Source organism: Vipera ursinii (genome assembly GCF_947247035.1).
Source record: "Vipera ursinii genome assembly, chromosome: 1".
In the NCBI taxonomy this organism is placed as follows: Eukaryota; Metazoa; Chordata; class Lepidosauria; order Squamata; family Viperidae; genus Vipera; species Vipera ursinii.
The window spans coordinates 354,815,180-354,829,177 of NC_139512.1; the positions used below are offsets into that span (position 1 = coordinate 354,815,180).

At 44.8% G+C, this 13,998-nt stretch overlaps 2 protein-coding genes across 2 annotated transcripts in view; both read right to left on the reverse strand.

The window, feature by feature from the left end:
* Positions 1-3,973: 3,973 nt before the first annotated feature.
* PPM1E (protein phosphatase, Mg2+/Mn2+ dependent 1E) overlaps positions 3,974-13,998 on the reverse strand; it is a 118,498-nt gene continuing 108,473 nt past the window's right edge. The window contains exons 5-8 of the mRNA XM_083379623.1: positions 13,599-13,787; positions 8,788-8,931; positions 6,671-6,764; positions 3,974-6,012 (exon numbers count right to left, since the gene is read on the reverse strand). Of these exons, the coding sequence (XP_083235749.1) occupies positions 4,943-6,012; positions 6,671-6,764; positions 8,788-8,931; positions 13,599-13,787 (1,497 nt within the window). The 3' untranslated portion in view covers positions 3,974-4,942. The remainder of the gene's footprint in view (positions 6,013-6,670; positions 6,765-8,787; positions 8,932-13,598; positions 13,788-13,998) is intronic.
* LOC310650870 (uncharacterized protein) overlaps positions 11,843-13,998 on the reverse strand; it is an 85,433-nt gene continuing 83,277 nt past the window's right edge. Inside the window, exon 2 of the mRNA XM_083379668.1 lies at positions 11,843-12,272. The gene's annotated coding sequence lies outside the window, so the exon portion shown is untranslated. The remainder of the gene's footprint in view (positions 12,273-13,998) is intronic.

A 13,998-nucleotide genomic window follows, 5' to 3' on the forward strand; every position in this document is an offset into this window, starting at 1 on the left:
AATAAATAAAATATGGCTAATACACGATTCCTACGAAAGTCATTTAAGTTACTGGAATAAAATTTTCAACCGGTCCCAACGTGTTACTAAATCATTTCTACTAAAACCGAGCTACTTCGTTAGTTTTAAGGACAACACAAGTTAGTTTTCAATAGCTCTGTAATATACTTGACATTCTCAAGAATGCACAGGCCTAACGTTTTAGTAATAACAATGAATGTCGTTTAATCTTTTTTTTTCTCTTCTTTCCAAAAGTAGGGATTGTTAAAACGTTTTATCCCGTCAAAACCAAATTTTGACATTTGCACAATACTTCAATGTGTATAATACTGGTGGCTAATAGTTAGTCTTACTTCTAGAGGTTATATTATAAAGAGAGATCAGGCCTTGTCAACAGGCATGAGAACCGTCAGCGGCGGCCTGGTTTTTGTGGCTCTTTTCACTCTGGAGCTGAACAAGCCGACTCTTGGAAAGAGGTCCAGTTGTCAAGATTCTTAATTAACCTCACGATCCTAGGCAAGAAGAAGGGTCCCTTGAACTATTAATTTTCGGTGGTCGCACTGAACTCACACTGCATAGCTGTTTTTTCTTGGCTTCACTGTTCTTCAAAAATGTACAACGATGGAGTACTGTAAACACAGGACAAATAAAAGACAGGGCTACTTTATGAATCTAAGGGCTCCAATTTGAACATTATTTATATGGAAGCAGGGGAGGGTTAACAGGCTGTCTCGAGTACTCTTGCTCTTAAGGATGTGGTCTTTGATCCAGGTGAGGTGCCAAAGGGAGAATATCTTTCCTCGCTCGCTTTTGTGGGCATCCCTAATTTGCTTAGCAGGGGGAAACCACCAGATTGTGCTTTTCCAGGAAGTGTGTGGACGTTGGGAGTCGGTTCCAAAGTGCTAAAGAGTTGACTGAGGGTATATTCTATCTTCCTTCGGTGCCAACTGCAAGGGCAGCTGAAGTGGATCAATAGCCTCAGCATAAATGCTACAGGTAGCCCTCAGCTTAGAACCAATTTGTTTAGCGACCGTTCGAAGTTACAGCGGCACTGCAACCGGTCCTCTCAAGTTAAAACGGCTTTTGCAGCATCCCTAAGCTCACAGGATCCAAGTTTGGGCGCTTGGCAGCCAGCATGCGTTTGCGACGGTCGCAGCCTCCCGACCAGACGCACGACTGCCATTTCCAATGTTCACGTCTGGTTTCCCGACCAGCAAAGTCAGTGGGGAAAAGCTCTGTTTGCTTAACAACCTTGTGATTCACTTAACAACTGATTTAACCTAACAACCACGGCCAGAGGAGGAGGGCAGAAAATTGGGCGCGACTTACTAAACCGACTGCCTCGCTTAGCAATGGGAATTCTGGTCCCGATGGTGGTCGTAAGTCGAGGACTACCTGTATTCTACTCCTTGCTGCAGAAGGAATTTATTTTAATTCTAGAGTTTCTATCGGAGGGGGATTAAAGGAATCCCTTTGAAAGTCACAGTGGATAAATTCACCAATCGGCCTCTGGGCAGCGTCTCTCCCTTCTTACCAATTGCTCCTGCTTCTGTGTTTCTTACACACTGGATGCAGCTTGTGTGAACTTGAGGGATACTCCAGATCTTTATTGGAAAGATTTCAGTATGCAAATATCAACCACTATTTAAATACACAGATTTACCAAACACTTTACAGACAACTAACATTAACACAGTTATAAATACCTATATTTTTGTGTTTGTATATTTTTTCACCAGCTAAAAGGATCAAAACACAAGATACAGAACATTAAGATTATCGTTAATTTAAAAGGAGCTTATTGCTTACGTCAGCAAGCAGCAAATGAGGGCACAGGAGTTTTAACTGAAAGAGAACTACTTCCTATTTTACCAGTGGCATGAAGAAAAAAAAACACAGCATGTCACAAAGCACTGCTTCTTTTTTTTTGCTTTTTTTTTGCTTTTTTCTTCCCCCCCCCTCCTCTTATGCCTAGTGTCATAGAATCAAGCAGCACGTACCGGATCAGGAACAACTACTTTTAAAATATGTATTATATACCACGTTTGTAAAAAAAATTGCCTCACAAATGGACTCTATACACACTTTTATCACTATGAGATGAAAGAAATGGGACATTTTTCTACTCCTGACAATATTTTTGTACTGGACCACAGTGGGAATCCATTGACCGGCTGGTTCCAGCCGAGTCAAACATGGCGAGCAGCAGGTAATCCATCTTATCAATCCACAGGCATGAAGTTAACTTTGTAAACACCAGAGAGAGCATGCTCCACAGCCAGTACTTTCCAATGACACCTGCATTTTGGGAAGGGCATCCAACCCCTGCAGCACCTACGAACTTGGGACAAGACTTCAGAGAATTGCACTGTCAAAGACAGCAATTGGATCCATCTCGCCTCAAATGATCTGGAAGGTTTTTCAGACAAGGTACCACAGATTGCTCTAGTTTAATCTCCTGGCAAAACACTACGTAACTCGAACACCTAAGCTGGTCAAAGGCAAGCAAATGGCTCTCCTCTCCCATCAATATGCCTAAAGGGAAGGCTTTCAATCTCCTTTCATGGCATAAAACGACTATTTCCTCTAGGGCAGTGGACTTCAACTCTCAGAATTCCCCAGCCAGCATGACTGGCTGGCTGGGGCATTCTGGGAGTTGAAGTCCACCCATCTTAAAAGTTGCTCAGGTTGAGGAACATGCTCAAAATGCAATGCTTCTCAACCTTGGCAGCTTCCTGAGGCGTGGACTTCAACTCCCAGAACGGCCGCGAGTTGGAAGTCCCCACCTTTGAGGTTGACAAACGCGGCTCTATAGAATTATTTCCAGATATGGCATCCTTCAGGATTTCCAGTTAGGATGTCTGGATTTTGAGGGTTGTAGTTCCAAAAACCTCTAAAGCAGGGGTCTTCAAACTTGGCCCTTTTATGACTTGTGGACTTCAACTCCCAGAATTCCTCAGCCAGCCTGGCTGAGGAATTCTGGGAGTTGAAGTCCACAAGTCATAAAAGGGCCAAGTTTGAAGACCCCTGGCTTAACGGTTATGTGTCAGAAGCCTAAATATCTCTGTTTTTTTAAAGTTGCTAAGGTTAAGGACCCCTGCTCTAAAGGGTGCCTTGTTAAGGACTACCTGGAATATATATATATATATTTAAAAAAATATCATCAGACCACAAATCAAAGTTCAGAAGCATTCTCTAATCATTTGTAATCTCAAATTTTCTGTAAGAATTTAAATTTGCACAAATGGCAGAGTGCATTGGTTAGTTTTACTGATCAGAATATTGTGAAATTTGGGTGAGGTTTTTTAAGGTGGTGTAAGTGGCGGGCCGAGTGTTTTAAGTTTTTAAGCACCTGAAAGAAGTCTTCTGTGGCTTTTTTACGTGACGCCGTTACATCCCAGCTACCTAGCTTATATGAAAGTTAGTGCTTTGTTTCAAGAATAGTTTACTCGTCAGGATTAAAATAAAAAATGGAAGTCAATCCTCAAGATTCTCACCCTGAACTGGGCAATTTAAATCTCCCAAGCTTTGACATAGTTTTTCTAACGTTGGTAGAGGAGATGGCCACGTTCACACTTTTATTTCTTCATCTGATTGCGTTCCCAACTGCTCTGGACATCCCTAGTAGCTTCCTTTCCTATTCTTACAGCCTCTTCGTTTGAACATGCAGGTGCTCCAAGCAACTGGAGCAAAAACGTCTCCGACACGCGATTATTCCTTTTAAAAAAAATAATAATCACAACCTCTTACCTGGGAAAGCAGAACTGATGACAAACTGGCGGTTTAAATGAGTTTTTCATAGGACAGTGTGAATTGTATCTGAACTGATTTTTTACATCAGTTTGACACCTGAGATAAAAAAAAGCATTTGGGAAGGAGAGCGCAGTGGCAGGAATAAGCCACAAGTGATGATGAATCTTAAGCCGTTTAAGCATTATTATTATTAATAATAATAATAATTTTATTTGTATACCGCCCTTCTCCCAAATTACGGGCTTTGGGGTCCCCCCCCCCGTTTAAAAGGCTAAATTGTCCTTAAATAATACCTCCCTCCCCCAAAGCCCCAAACAAGTTAACTTGTGATTTGAGTATCGTTTCAATTTTAGCTGCAGGAAATTTATCTTTTCAAAAACGAACAAAAAAAAACCTACAAAAACTTGACACGGCGTTGCTTCCCCTTGCCCCATCTTCTCCACGGAGGAGGAATTTATTTATTTATTTATTTTTAAAAAAGATCAAATAAATCTCTCAAACTGCATCTGAAGGGTTGGGAGGGCCCAGGTGCTAGATTAAACCTCCCATTATGGCTTTTAAACAACAGACCTGCAAAAAACGACCTGATAAAAACGTATTTTTGCTCTTCCGGATTAAAAGAAGCCCAAGTCCCCAAGGATTTCTTCACGCCTTCCCTACTTCCTCCTCTCCTCCACTTACAAAAACGAAACAAAACAGGAAAAAAAAAACAACCCGATGGGGTCTACAAGGTCTTTCTGAAAATATTGCTCCATAGCCCTCTCTTTTTCTCTCTCTCTCTCTTTTTTTTTGCAAATTCTTTTCTTTTCTTTTTTATGGCACTTTCCTGTCTTGTCTGGCGAGTCCATAAGAATATCCAGTCCCCGTGAAGAAATGAAGCTACTACACAAGAGTGCATACGTGATCCGCGTGTGTGTGTTTGTACATGAGAGAGAGAGAGATTGAATGTGTCCAGGAAATTGCTAGGGAGACTGGTTTGTGCCAATCCTTCTTGGTTGGTTGGTTTTGTGTGGGTTTTTTCCCCCCCCGATTTTGGAGACAAACACTGATTCCTTAGGAGGTATTTACACGAGTCGAGCCTTCTGCGGTACCCTGATTCTGAAACGCGCTCTTTTCATTACTTCTAATTCTGTGAATGTCTAGACTATTGAAGAAGAAGAAGAAAAGAAAATACAAAGGAGGAAACATGTTATTTTTTACAACTCCACAGCAGCCACGGGTCTGGTATACAAGGACTTGGCCTTAGCATCAACAAAATGCTCTCGCCATGACCCTGATGGCAGCCAAGGGACGCTTGCCCAGGACGGCTTCTTAGGAACTTGTTCCTACGGCCGTTTAGGTGGTTGGGTGAGCAGAGGGTTAAGCTTTCTGGGCAGAAAAGGGGCCTCTGCTCAAAGAGAAGCCCGTGGAGCTTCGGCTTCAGTCTGGCTAACCGTTGCCATCGCTTCACGTCGCAGAAATGAAAATGAGAGAAAATGGAAGCTTGTCTTCCCCACGACTTGAACCACTCGCCTTCAGGCCCGGCGGAGATCGGGGCCTCCGCCGGCACCACGTCGCGCTCTCCTGGGCAGGGACAGCCCAAGTTCACAGGGCCCCGGAGAGGGTTGCGCCCCTCGGGCGAAGCGCCCTCTGCTCTCTTGCCGTCGGCCAAGACGCCTTGACTCAAAATTGCCCTCTTCGGCACACCGGCACTGAAGACTTGATCCGCGGAGAGGCGCTTGGCACTGTGGAGTTTGCCAGCTTCCGTTTTCCTCAGGTCCAGGCAGGCCGGATCTTCGATGACGTTGACGGGGGAACCGGCGCTCAAGGTAGTTCGGTCCGTGAAGGAATCCACTCGGCCGTCGTAGCCAAGGTCGGCGGGCGCCGAGACTTGGTGCTGAGGCCACTGTCTCTTGCAATCCCCTTGGTTCTCTTTGTCGTCCCCACTGTCCTCTTGCCCGCCTTGGAAAGAGTTCTCGGTCCACTCGGAGTCCTCGTCGAGGCTGACAGCAGCGGTCATGTCCCTGAGGAAGACCACAATGACGGTGATGTTGTCGCTGGAGCCAGCGTCTCGCGCTGAAGCCACCAACTTGTGGGCCACCATGCTGCTGTCCCCATTGTTCTCCTTCAGGTGGTCCGCCACCACCTTCACCGCCTCGTCGGGATTCACCGTGTCGTAGAAGCCGTCGCAGGCTAGAATGAGGTAGTCTTCCGATCCATCCAGCGCCGTGGAGGCAGAATCTGCGTCTCCACAGATATATGGCTTGTGCTCTGCATCACCTGGAATGGGTTAAAAAAAATAGAGAGAGATTTAGGCTTCTGACACATAACTGTTACACCAAGGGTCTTCAAATGTGGCCCTTTTATGGCTTGTGGACTTCAACTCCTGGCTGAGGAATTCTGGGAGTTGAAGTCCACAAGTCATAAAAGGGCCAAGTTTGAAGATCCCTGTTATAGAGACAATCTAGACCGGGGTCTTCAAACTTGGCCCTTTTATGGTTTGTGGAGTTCAACTCCCGGAATTCCTGAACCAGCATACCTGGCTGAGGAATTCTGTCAGTTGAAGTCCACAGGTTTTATGACTTGTGGACTTCAAGACTGGAGGCTTTTAAGAAGAGGTTGAACGACTGTTTGTAAAGATTGCTATGGGGTCTCCTGCCTGAGCAGGGGGTTGAACTACTAGAAGACCTCCAAGGTTTCCTTCCAACTCTGTTCTTCTGTTAAAAATGACAGCATCAAAAACCATCCCTGTGTTTTGCCTTTAATCCCTTCTCTTAGCACTTTCTGATGCTTCACTTGGCTTTGTTCCAATCAATACTCGTACTGAGTAGACATTTTCATTCAATTTGCCCACTCTGGCTGCAGCATTTCCTGCCTATCAGCAGTCCACATTAACAACTGTAAAGGATTACAAAGTGTAGCATTTTTCCTTTCCTACCAATGGCTCGGGAGACAGACAGACTTCCGTTGACTCGCCACGCTCCAAACCAGACCACACAGCCTCCAAGGGCCTCAATGCGCTTCTTCTCATCCTGTAAAGCAGAAGACAAATCACCAATTGGTTGAACTTCCTGCTGTGCTGGAATTTGTCTAAATAACGTTTACAGTACACATATTTCCTCAGTTTTCATCTCAAACCATAAAAATGAATTATCCATATATGTCTCTTTTTTAAAAAAAATACTCCCTTTTTATGACCCTGTAATCCCTTAATTCAAGGGAGAGTTGGACGACTGGATGGAGCTGGGCGTTTACTGGCTGGCTGTCCTTCCTGACACCAGGCAGAGTTTGCAGCAGATTTTTTTTTCTTTGCAACCCTAGGAGAGAAAATCTGCTACCTAGGATTAAATTCTCCACCCTCCGATTGGGAGGTGTCTTCACCACTAGGCCATGCTGTTCTCTATATCTATCAACCATCATCCATCCATTATCTATCTATCTATCTATCTATCTATCTGTCTGTCTGTCTGTCTGTCTGTCTGTCTGTCTATCATCTCTATCCATCCATATATCATCTGTATCTATCCATCATCTCTATGTATCTGTGTTATCTATGTCTATCATCTACCTACCTACAGTATAATCTACCTTTCTATCTGTGTGTCTGTCTGTGTGTCTGTGTGTCTGTCTGTGTGTCTATCTATCTATCTATCTATCTATCTATCTATCTATCTATCTATCTATCTATCATCTATCTATCATCTATCTATCTATCTATCTATCTATCTATCTATCTATCATCTATCTATCTATCTATCTATCTATCTATCTCATCTCTACCCAAATATCATCTGTATCTATCCATCATCTCTATGTATCTCTGTCTGTATTATCTATGTCTATCTACCATCTACCTATCTACCTATTATCTATCTTTCTCTGTGTCTCTCTGTCTATCTCATCTCTATCCGTATATCATCTGTATCTATTCATCTTCTCTATGTATCTCTGTCTCTCTATTATCTGTCTGTCTAGCTATCATTTATGTCTACCTACCTACCTACCTACCATCTACCTACTTATCTATCTTTCTGTCAGTCTGTCTGTCTATCTCCATTCATCCATATATTCTCTCCCTCCCCCGTTTCTATGGCAAGTTGAGTAGCGACAGACATTAGCAAGCATCTTAGCAATTCCAACTTTGACTCTCTCTCTCTCTCTCTCTCTCTCTCTCTCTCTCTCCCTCTCTCCCTCCCTCCCTCCCTCCCTCATCTATCCATCTATCTATCTATCTATCACTATCACATTTGGGAACTGCCCATCTCCCTCGCAGAGGGGATTCTGGGGCATGTACAATAAAATATTACAACATAAACACAGTACATAAAAGTTAAAAAGAGGCAAGGATGCTAAAAAGACTGTTTTAATCGAAAGGTAGGGAGAGGGCTTTCATGGCGCCCACCAGCCCTGAGGCTGCCTGCTCTACTGTGCGCACAGCCATGTTTTTACCCCTTTCCAGAAGGGCAGGAATAAGTGGTGGTGGGTGGGCTACCTCACCTTTTGGGGGGCGGGGGGAGAATGTTCCACAGGGTGGGGGCAATGGCAGAGACAGCTCTCTTCCTGGACCCCGCCAGTCAGAATGTAAGAAGTAACTGATGGGATGCGCCACGTACATTTGCTCCCTGACTGGGTGCGACAGGCCGATGTACTGGGGTGAAGACGGTTCCATAGCTGCCTGACCCCTTGCCGTATAGGGCTTCCAAGCTCATAACCAAGCCCTTGAATTGGACCCAGAAGCAGACCGGCACCCAGCATTGGTCATGGACCAAAGGTGTTAATGTGCCCTTCTTTGGGTGCCCAAAATTGCCTCTGTGGCTCCATTCTGTGCCAGTGGAGGCTTCGCGATAATCTTCATGGGTAGCCCCACGTAGATCGCACTGCAGTAGTCCAAACAGGAGATGACCAGGGCGTGAGTGAGTGAGCAGAGAGAAGCCTTCCTTATCCAGGAAAGGATAAATACAAATTGGCAATGGCAAAGACGCTGCACAAGCCGGCCTGCCATCAGCCAGGCCTTCTTTTCTACAAGGGGTTTTTGTAGTCCTCGGGCGGACTCACCTCCCTATCCGGTTTATGAGGCTTCATCAGTTCTACCGCTTGGCCCCTTTTCACCAGCATCACTTGGGAGTCCCCCAGCCAGGCCACGTACAACATGCTCCCTCGGATGAACGTCACAACGCCTGTGGTGCCACATCGCAAGCTCTGAAGAGAAAGCAGAACGAACCGTCACCGGGAGACACGGAGAAAGGGGAACCAAGCCGACAGCTGGAGGGACGGAACAAAAACCAGCTTCTCTGTGTTACAGGTAGTCCTCGACTTACGACGCTTCGTTTAATGACCGTTCAGAATTACAGCGGCACTGAAAAAAGTGACTTATGACCATTTCTCACACTTACGACCGCTGTAGCATCCCCATGAAGACATGATCGAAATTTAGATGATATAATAATAACAACAACAATAATAATATAATTTGCTCCTGCAATAACTCCAGCAAAGCTACAAAAAACTGCACTACTCAGAACATCCTACATTTTAAGGAGATACCTGGTTGATACCTAGGATGCTGGCAACAACCCATGTCAACCATTAGTGCCAGTCAGTTTGAGTGTTCAGTTGACTGAGTTTCATGTTTTATGAATAAAAGTTTTATAATAATAATAAAAATTGGGAGAGACCTTGGAGGTCATCTAGTCCAAACCCCCTGCTCAGGCAGGAAACCCTAGACCATTTCAGACAAATGGCTGTCCAGCCTCTTCTTCAAAACCTCCAGCGTTGGAGCTTTCACAGCTTCTGGTGGCAGGTTGTTCCACTGGTTAGTTGTTCTAACTGTCAGGAAATTCCTCCTGAGTTCTAGGTTACTTCTCTCCTTGATTAGTTTCCACCCGTTGCTTCTTGTCCTGCCTTCATGTTTGGCAACTGACTTGTATTTATGACGATTGCAGTGTCCCGGGGTTATCTGTTCGCCTTACGATAAGGAAAATCAATGGGGAAGCCAGATTCACTTAATGACTGTGTTACTAATTTAACAATTGCAATGATTCACTTAACCACCGTGGCAAGAGAAGGTGTGAAATGGAGCAAAGTTCACTTAACAACTGTCTCGCTCAGCAATGGAAGGTTTGGGCTGAATTGTGGTCATACGTTGAGGACTCCCTGTGCCGTGTGTGTGTGTGTGTGTGTGTGTGTGTGTGTGTGTGTGTGTGTGTGTATGTGTATGTATATGTGTGTGTGTATATATATATGTATACGTGTGTGTGTGTATATATATATATGTGTGTGTGTGTGTATATATATAATTTTTTTATATTCACAAGTTGTTAATATTTTATCAGCAGCATATTGTCTGGGTTCCAATATTTAACTTGCTAATACCTATTAAGTTCCTTTCTCTCTACCTTGTTTTTTCTAGCCATGGATAAGAAGTATCCCATGTTCTAAAGAATACTGAGTCTTCTTTCTCTTTTAATTTTCAACGTCAACCTGTCCATTTCTGCGCAATCTAGAATTTTTTTTTATTAACTCTTCCTCCGTTGGTAATGATGCATTTTTCCACTGTTGAGCGAATACAATTCTCGCTGCAGTTAATACATGTAATATTAAATATATACATTCTTTCTCATAATTTCCTACAATTATACCTAACAAAAATAATTCTGGCTTAAAATCTATATGTTTTTTAATCATTTTCTCTAACCATATGTGTATTCTTGACCAAAATGTTTTGGCTTTAGGGCAGGGGTGTCAAACTCAATTTCATTGAGGGCCGCATCAGCATTGCCGTTGCCCTCAGGGGGCCGGGTGGGTATGGCCTGAGTGGGCGTGGCCTACTGGGTGGGCGTGGCCAGGGTGGGTGTGGCCTACTGGGTGGGCGTGGCCAGCTCTACATCGTTCGCATCAAGGGTGCCTATGGGGGCCTGGGCAGGAGTGGGACAGATCTGGGGGTCTCTGGGCCAGGGCCAAGGCAGTGGGGGCCATTCCCTCCCTGTTTCCAGGATGGCTTCGCGGGCCACATGAAACAGCTTCGCGGGCCGGATCTGGGCCCCGGGCCTTGTGTTTGACATGTCTGCTTTAGGGCATGTCCACCAAAGATGATAGTATGTGCCTGGTTTTTTTCTACATTTCCAACAGTTGCTAAGCGTATTTTTTAATATATATTTTTGAAGCCAGTATGAGCAATAGATTTTACCAAGCTGTTTGAAACACCGATGTGCACTTCTGACTTGTTATATCCTCATAGCCCCGGGGAAAATCATTTTGAAACCAGTCCTAATTTAATGACTTAAGGGGGGAAAAAACCAGACCATCAGTGGATATGTGCCAAATCAGTACTGTTCACACGAGCGGTTATTTTTGTTCAATTTTTCTATTAAAGGGAAAGTCTACCAGCTTTGCTGTGATCAAAGCCATCCAAAATAACTTCTGCTGCAGGCAAAAACTAAGGCTTTGGGGATTTGCTCAGAATAGGAAATATTGAGTCAATGACTTCCAGAGCCACGTTAAGGCCAGGGTAAGATCAGTTGGTCAAAGCATAATTATATTATGGCCTTCTGTATTTTCTATACGGATTTCCCCCAATAAAACAGGATCCCAAAGCAACTCTTGTGCGCCCAGTTTGACCAATCCCTTCAAAATAAATAAAAATCCCAAAGGGGCTTGTTTCAGGAGGCAACTGGACTTTCTTGTGTCTTCTTTGAAGACATTTTGTGTCTCAAGAAGCTTCTTCAGCTCTGACTGGATGGTGGAGAACGGAAGGATTTATACTCCTCGCAGACAGCTGGTCATTTGCATTCTTTCTGAGAGTCGTTGAGGCCACTTGGAGGTTTATTGGAGATATAGGAGAACAAACCCATCAGGACAAGATTCAGCCGTCCACCTGCCTTTAAAAGACAAAGGCCGCTGTTTTAAAGACAGCAAAGTCCACATTATACGCAGGGTGGACCACTGGTTTGAAAGAGGGGTCAAAGAGGCCATCTAGGTCAAAACTGGACAGCCCTCCCTCAACAGAGACGGAGGGACAGGAGACATCATCCATCTCCAGTCTACCACACAGTCCTTTCAGCGATTTCAAGATGGCTCCACACCCATTTGCACCACTCAGGTGACCCTGAGGACACAAGACAAACTTCCAAGTGGCCTCAACGACACTCTAAAAGGATGCAAATGACCGGCGGTCTGCAAGGAATATAAATCCTTCCGTTCCCCGCCATCCAGTCACAGCTGAAGAAGCTTCTTGGAGGAGAAGAGAAACATCTTCGAAGGAAAAACAAGAAAGTCCAGCTGCCTCCTGGAAAAGCACCTATATGTTAATGAGAGCTAGTGATTTGATGCATTCAGATAGAATTGGGGAACCTCATCGTCACATAACAGCTTTCCTCAAGCCTCCCATTCACAGTTAGTATTTTAAGTGGTGTGTTGTTGTTTTTTACGGCCTTAAAGGCAGAGAAAAAGATTTTTTTTTAATTTTTTTTATTTTAATTCCATTCTCCGAAGACTCAGGGCGGCTTACAAGCTTAGAAGTAGCCTTCATTCTATGTATATGCCTGCTTATTAGGGCTTTCACACACACACACCCAAGCGGCATTATTACAAAGTCAGCTTAATTGCCCCCAACAATCTGGGTCCTCATTTTACCTACCTCGGAAGGATGGAAGGCTGAGTCAACCTTGAGCCTGGTGGGACTCGAACCTGCACTAATTGCAGGCAGCTGGGGTTACTTAAGGAGGCATTAGCCCACTGCTCCACCAAGGCTCACAGATTGATGGCTTAACACACAGGTCTTCAAACTTGGCCCTTTTATGGCTTGCGGACTTCAACTCTCAGAATTCCTCAGCCAGGCACGAGAACTGTGTGCTGCTGCCTGGCGGGGTGAGCTCCTGTCACTCGCTCCAGCTCTTTAACAGGGACATGAAAGAGCCCCTAAGGGCATCCCTCAGGCAATGGTGATGTCACTGGCTAAATCTTAATCAGGGGAACAGCCTGCCTCCAGAAGCTGTGAATGCTCCAACACTGGAAGTTTTTAAGAAGAGACTGGACAGCCATTTGTCTGAAATGGGATAGGGTCTCCTGCCTGAGCAGGAGGTTGGACTAGATGACCTCCAAGGTCACTTCCAACTATTCTATTCTATTCTATTCTATTCTATTCTATTCTATTCTATTCTATTCTATTCTATTCTATTCTATTCTATTCTATTCTATTCTATTCTATTCTATTCTTATTCTTATTCTTATTCTTATTCTTATTCTTATTCTTATTCCATTCTTTCATTATTCTATTCTATTCTACTCTACTCTACTCTACTCTACTCTACTTTATTCTTATTCTATTCTATTATTCTGTTCTATTTTTGTATTCTATTCTGTTCTGTTCTGTTCTGTTCTATCGTATTCTTATCCTTTCAACCCGGAAGTGTCATAAACCAGGAGTCCCCAACCCCTGAACTATAGCCCAGTACCGGGCCACAGCCTGTTCAGAATCAGGCTGCACAATCAGCAGCTGAGTGTGCCTGCGTGCATGCATGCAGCTCCACTTACTCAAGAGGCGGGTGAGCACAACTCTGTGCAAAGCTCCATTTGTGTCAGCCGTATGCGTGATGCATGCCACTTGTGCAAATGGAGCTAGAAACACATGCTTTGGCCCACCACCAAGTAACCATTTCCCCTACACCCACACGCACACGCACACACACACACCCTGCTGATGCCATTGCCATTGCCAGTCCAGAGAGCTGGAAAGGCTGGGGACTGCTGCTTTAAACGAAGCCTCCGACACAAACAGAATGGTGGTTCCAGATTCAGTCTGGTCGTAATCCCAGAGCTGTCTGAAAACCAAGTCCTGCCCGCTCGCTCAAGCAATGAAGCCAGTTCACCTCTCTGGCTGCCTTCTGCACAAAGCGCTCGTCCGTCACCCGGAAGGCCTTGCAGAGGGCTTCGGCGGGGTCATGCTGGAACGCTTCTTGGTGCACCAAATTCACGTGCAGGTGAATGGAGGCGTAGATGGCCGCGTCCACGCCTCCGTGGCCATCGAAGACGGCAAAATAGGCCTGCTCCTCTTGATCCTGCCAATCGAAAAAGGAGCAAATCAAGCAGAGAATAGGCTGAGGGCCAGCAGCTTCAGCAACCAGGTTATGCAGAGGGCCTTTAAACGAGAAAAAAATTAAGTCAGACTGGTACTGACTAAAAATCACGCACAGAGGTTAGCCGTCCTGTGGGAAAAGATGGATATGGAAGCTGTCAGGGTTGAAGAATCCAGACCACATGTTAAGCTCC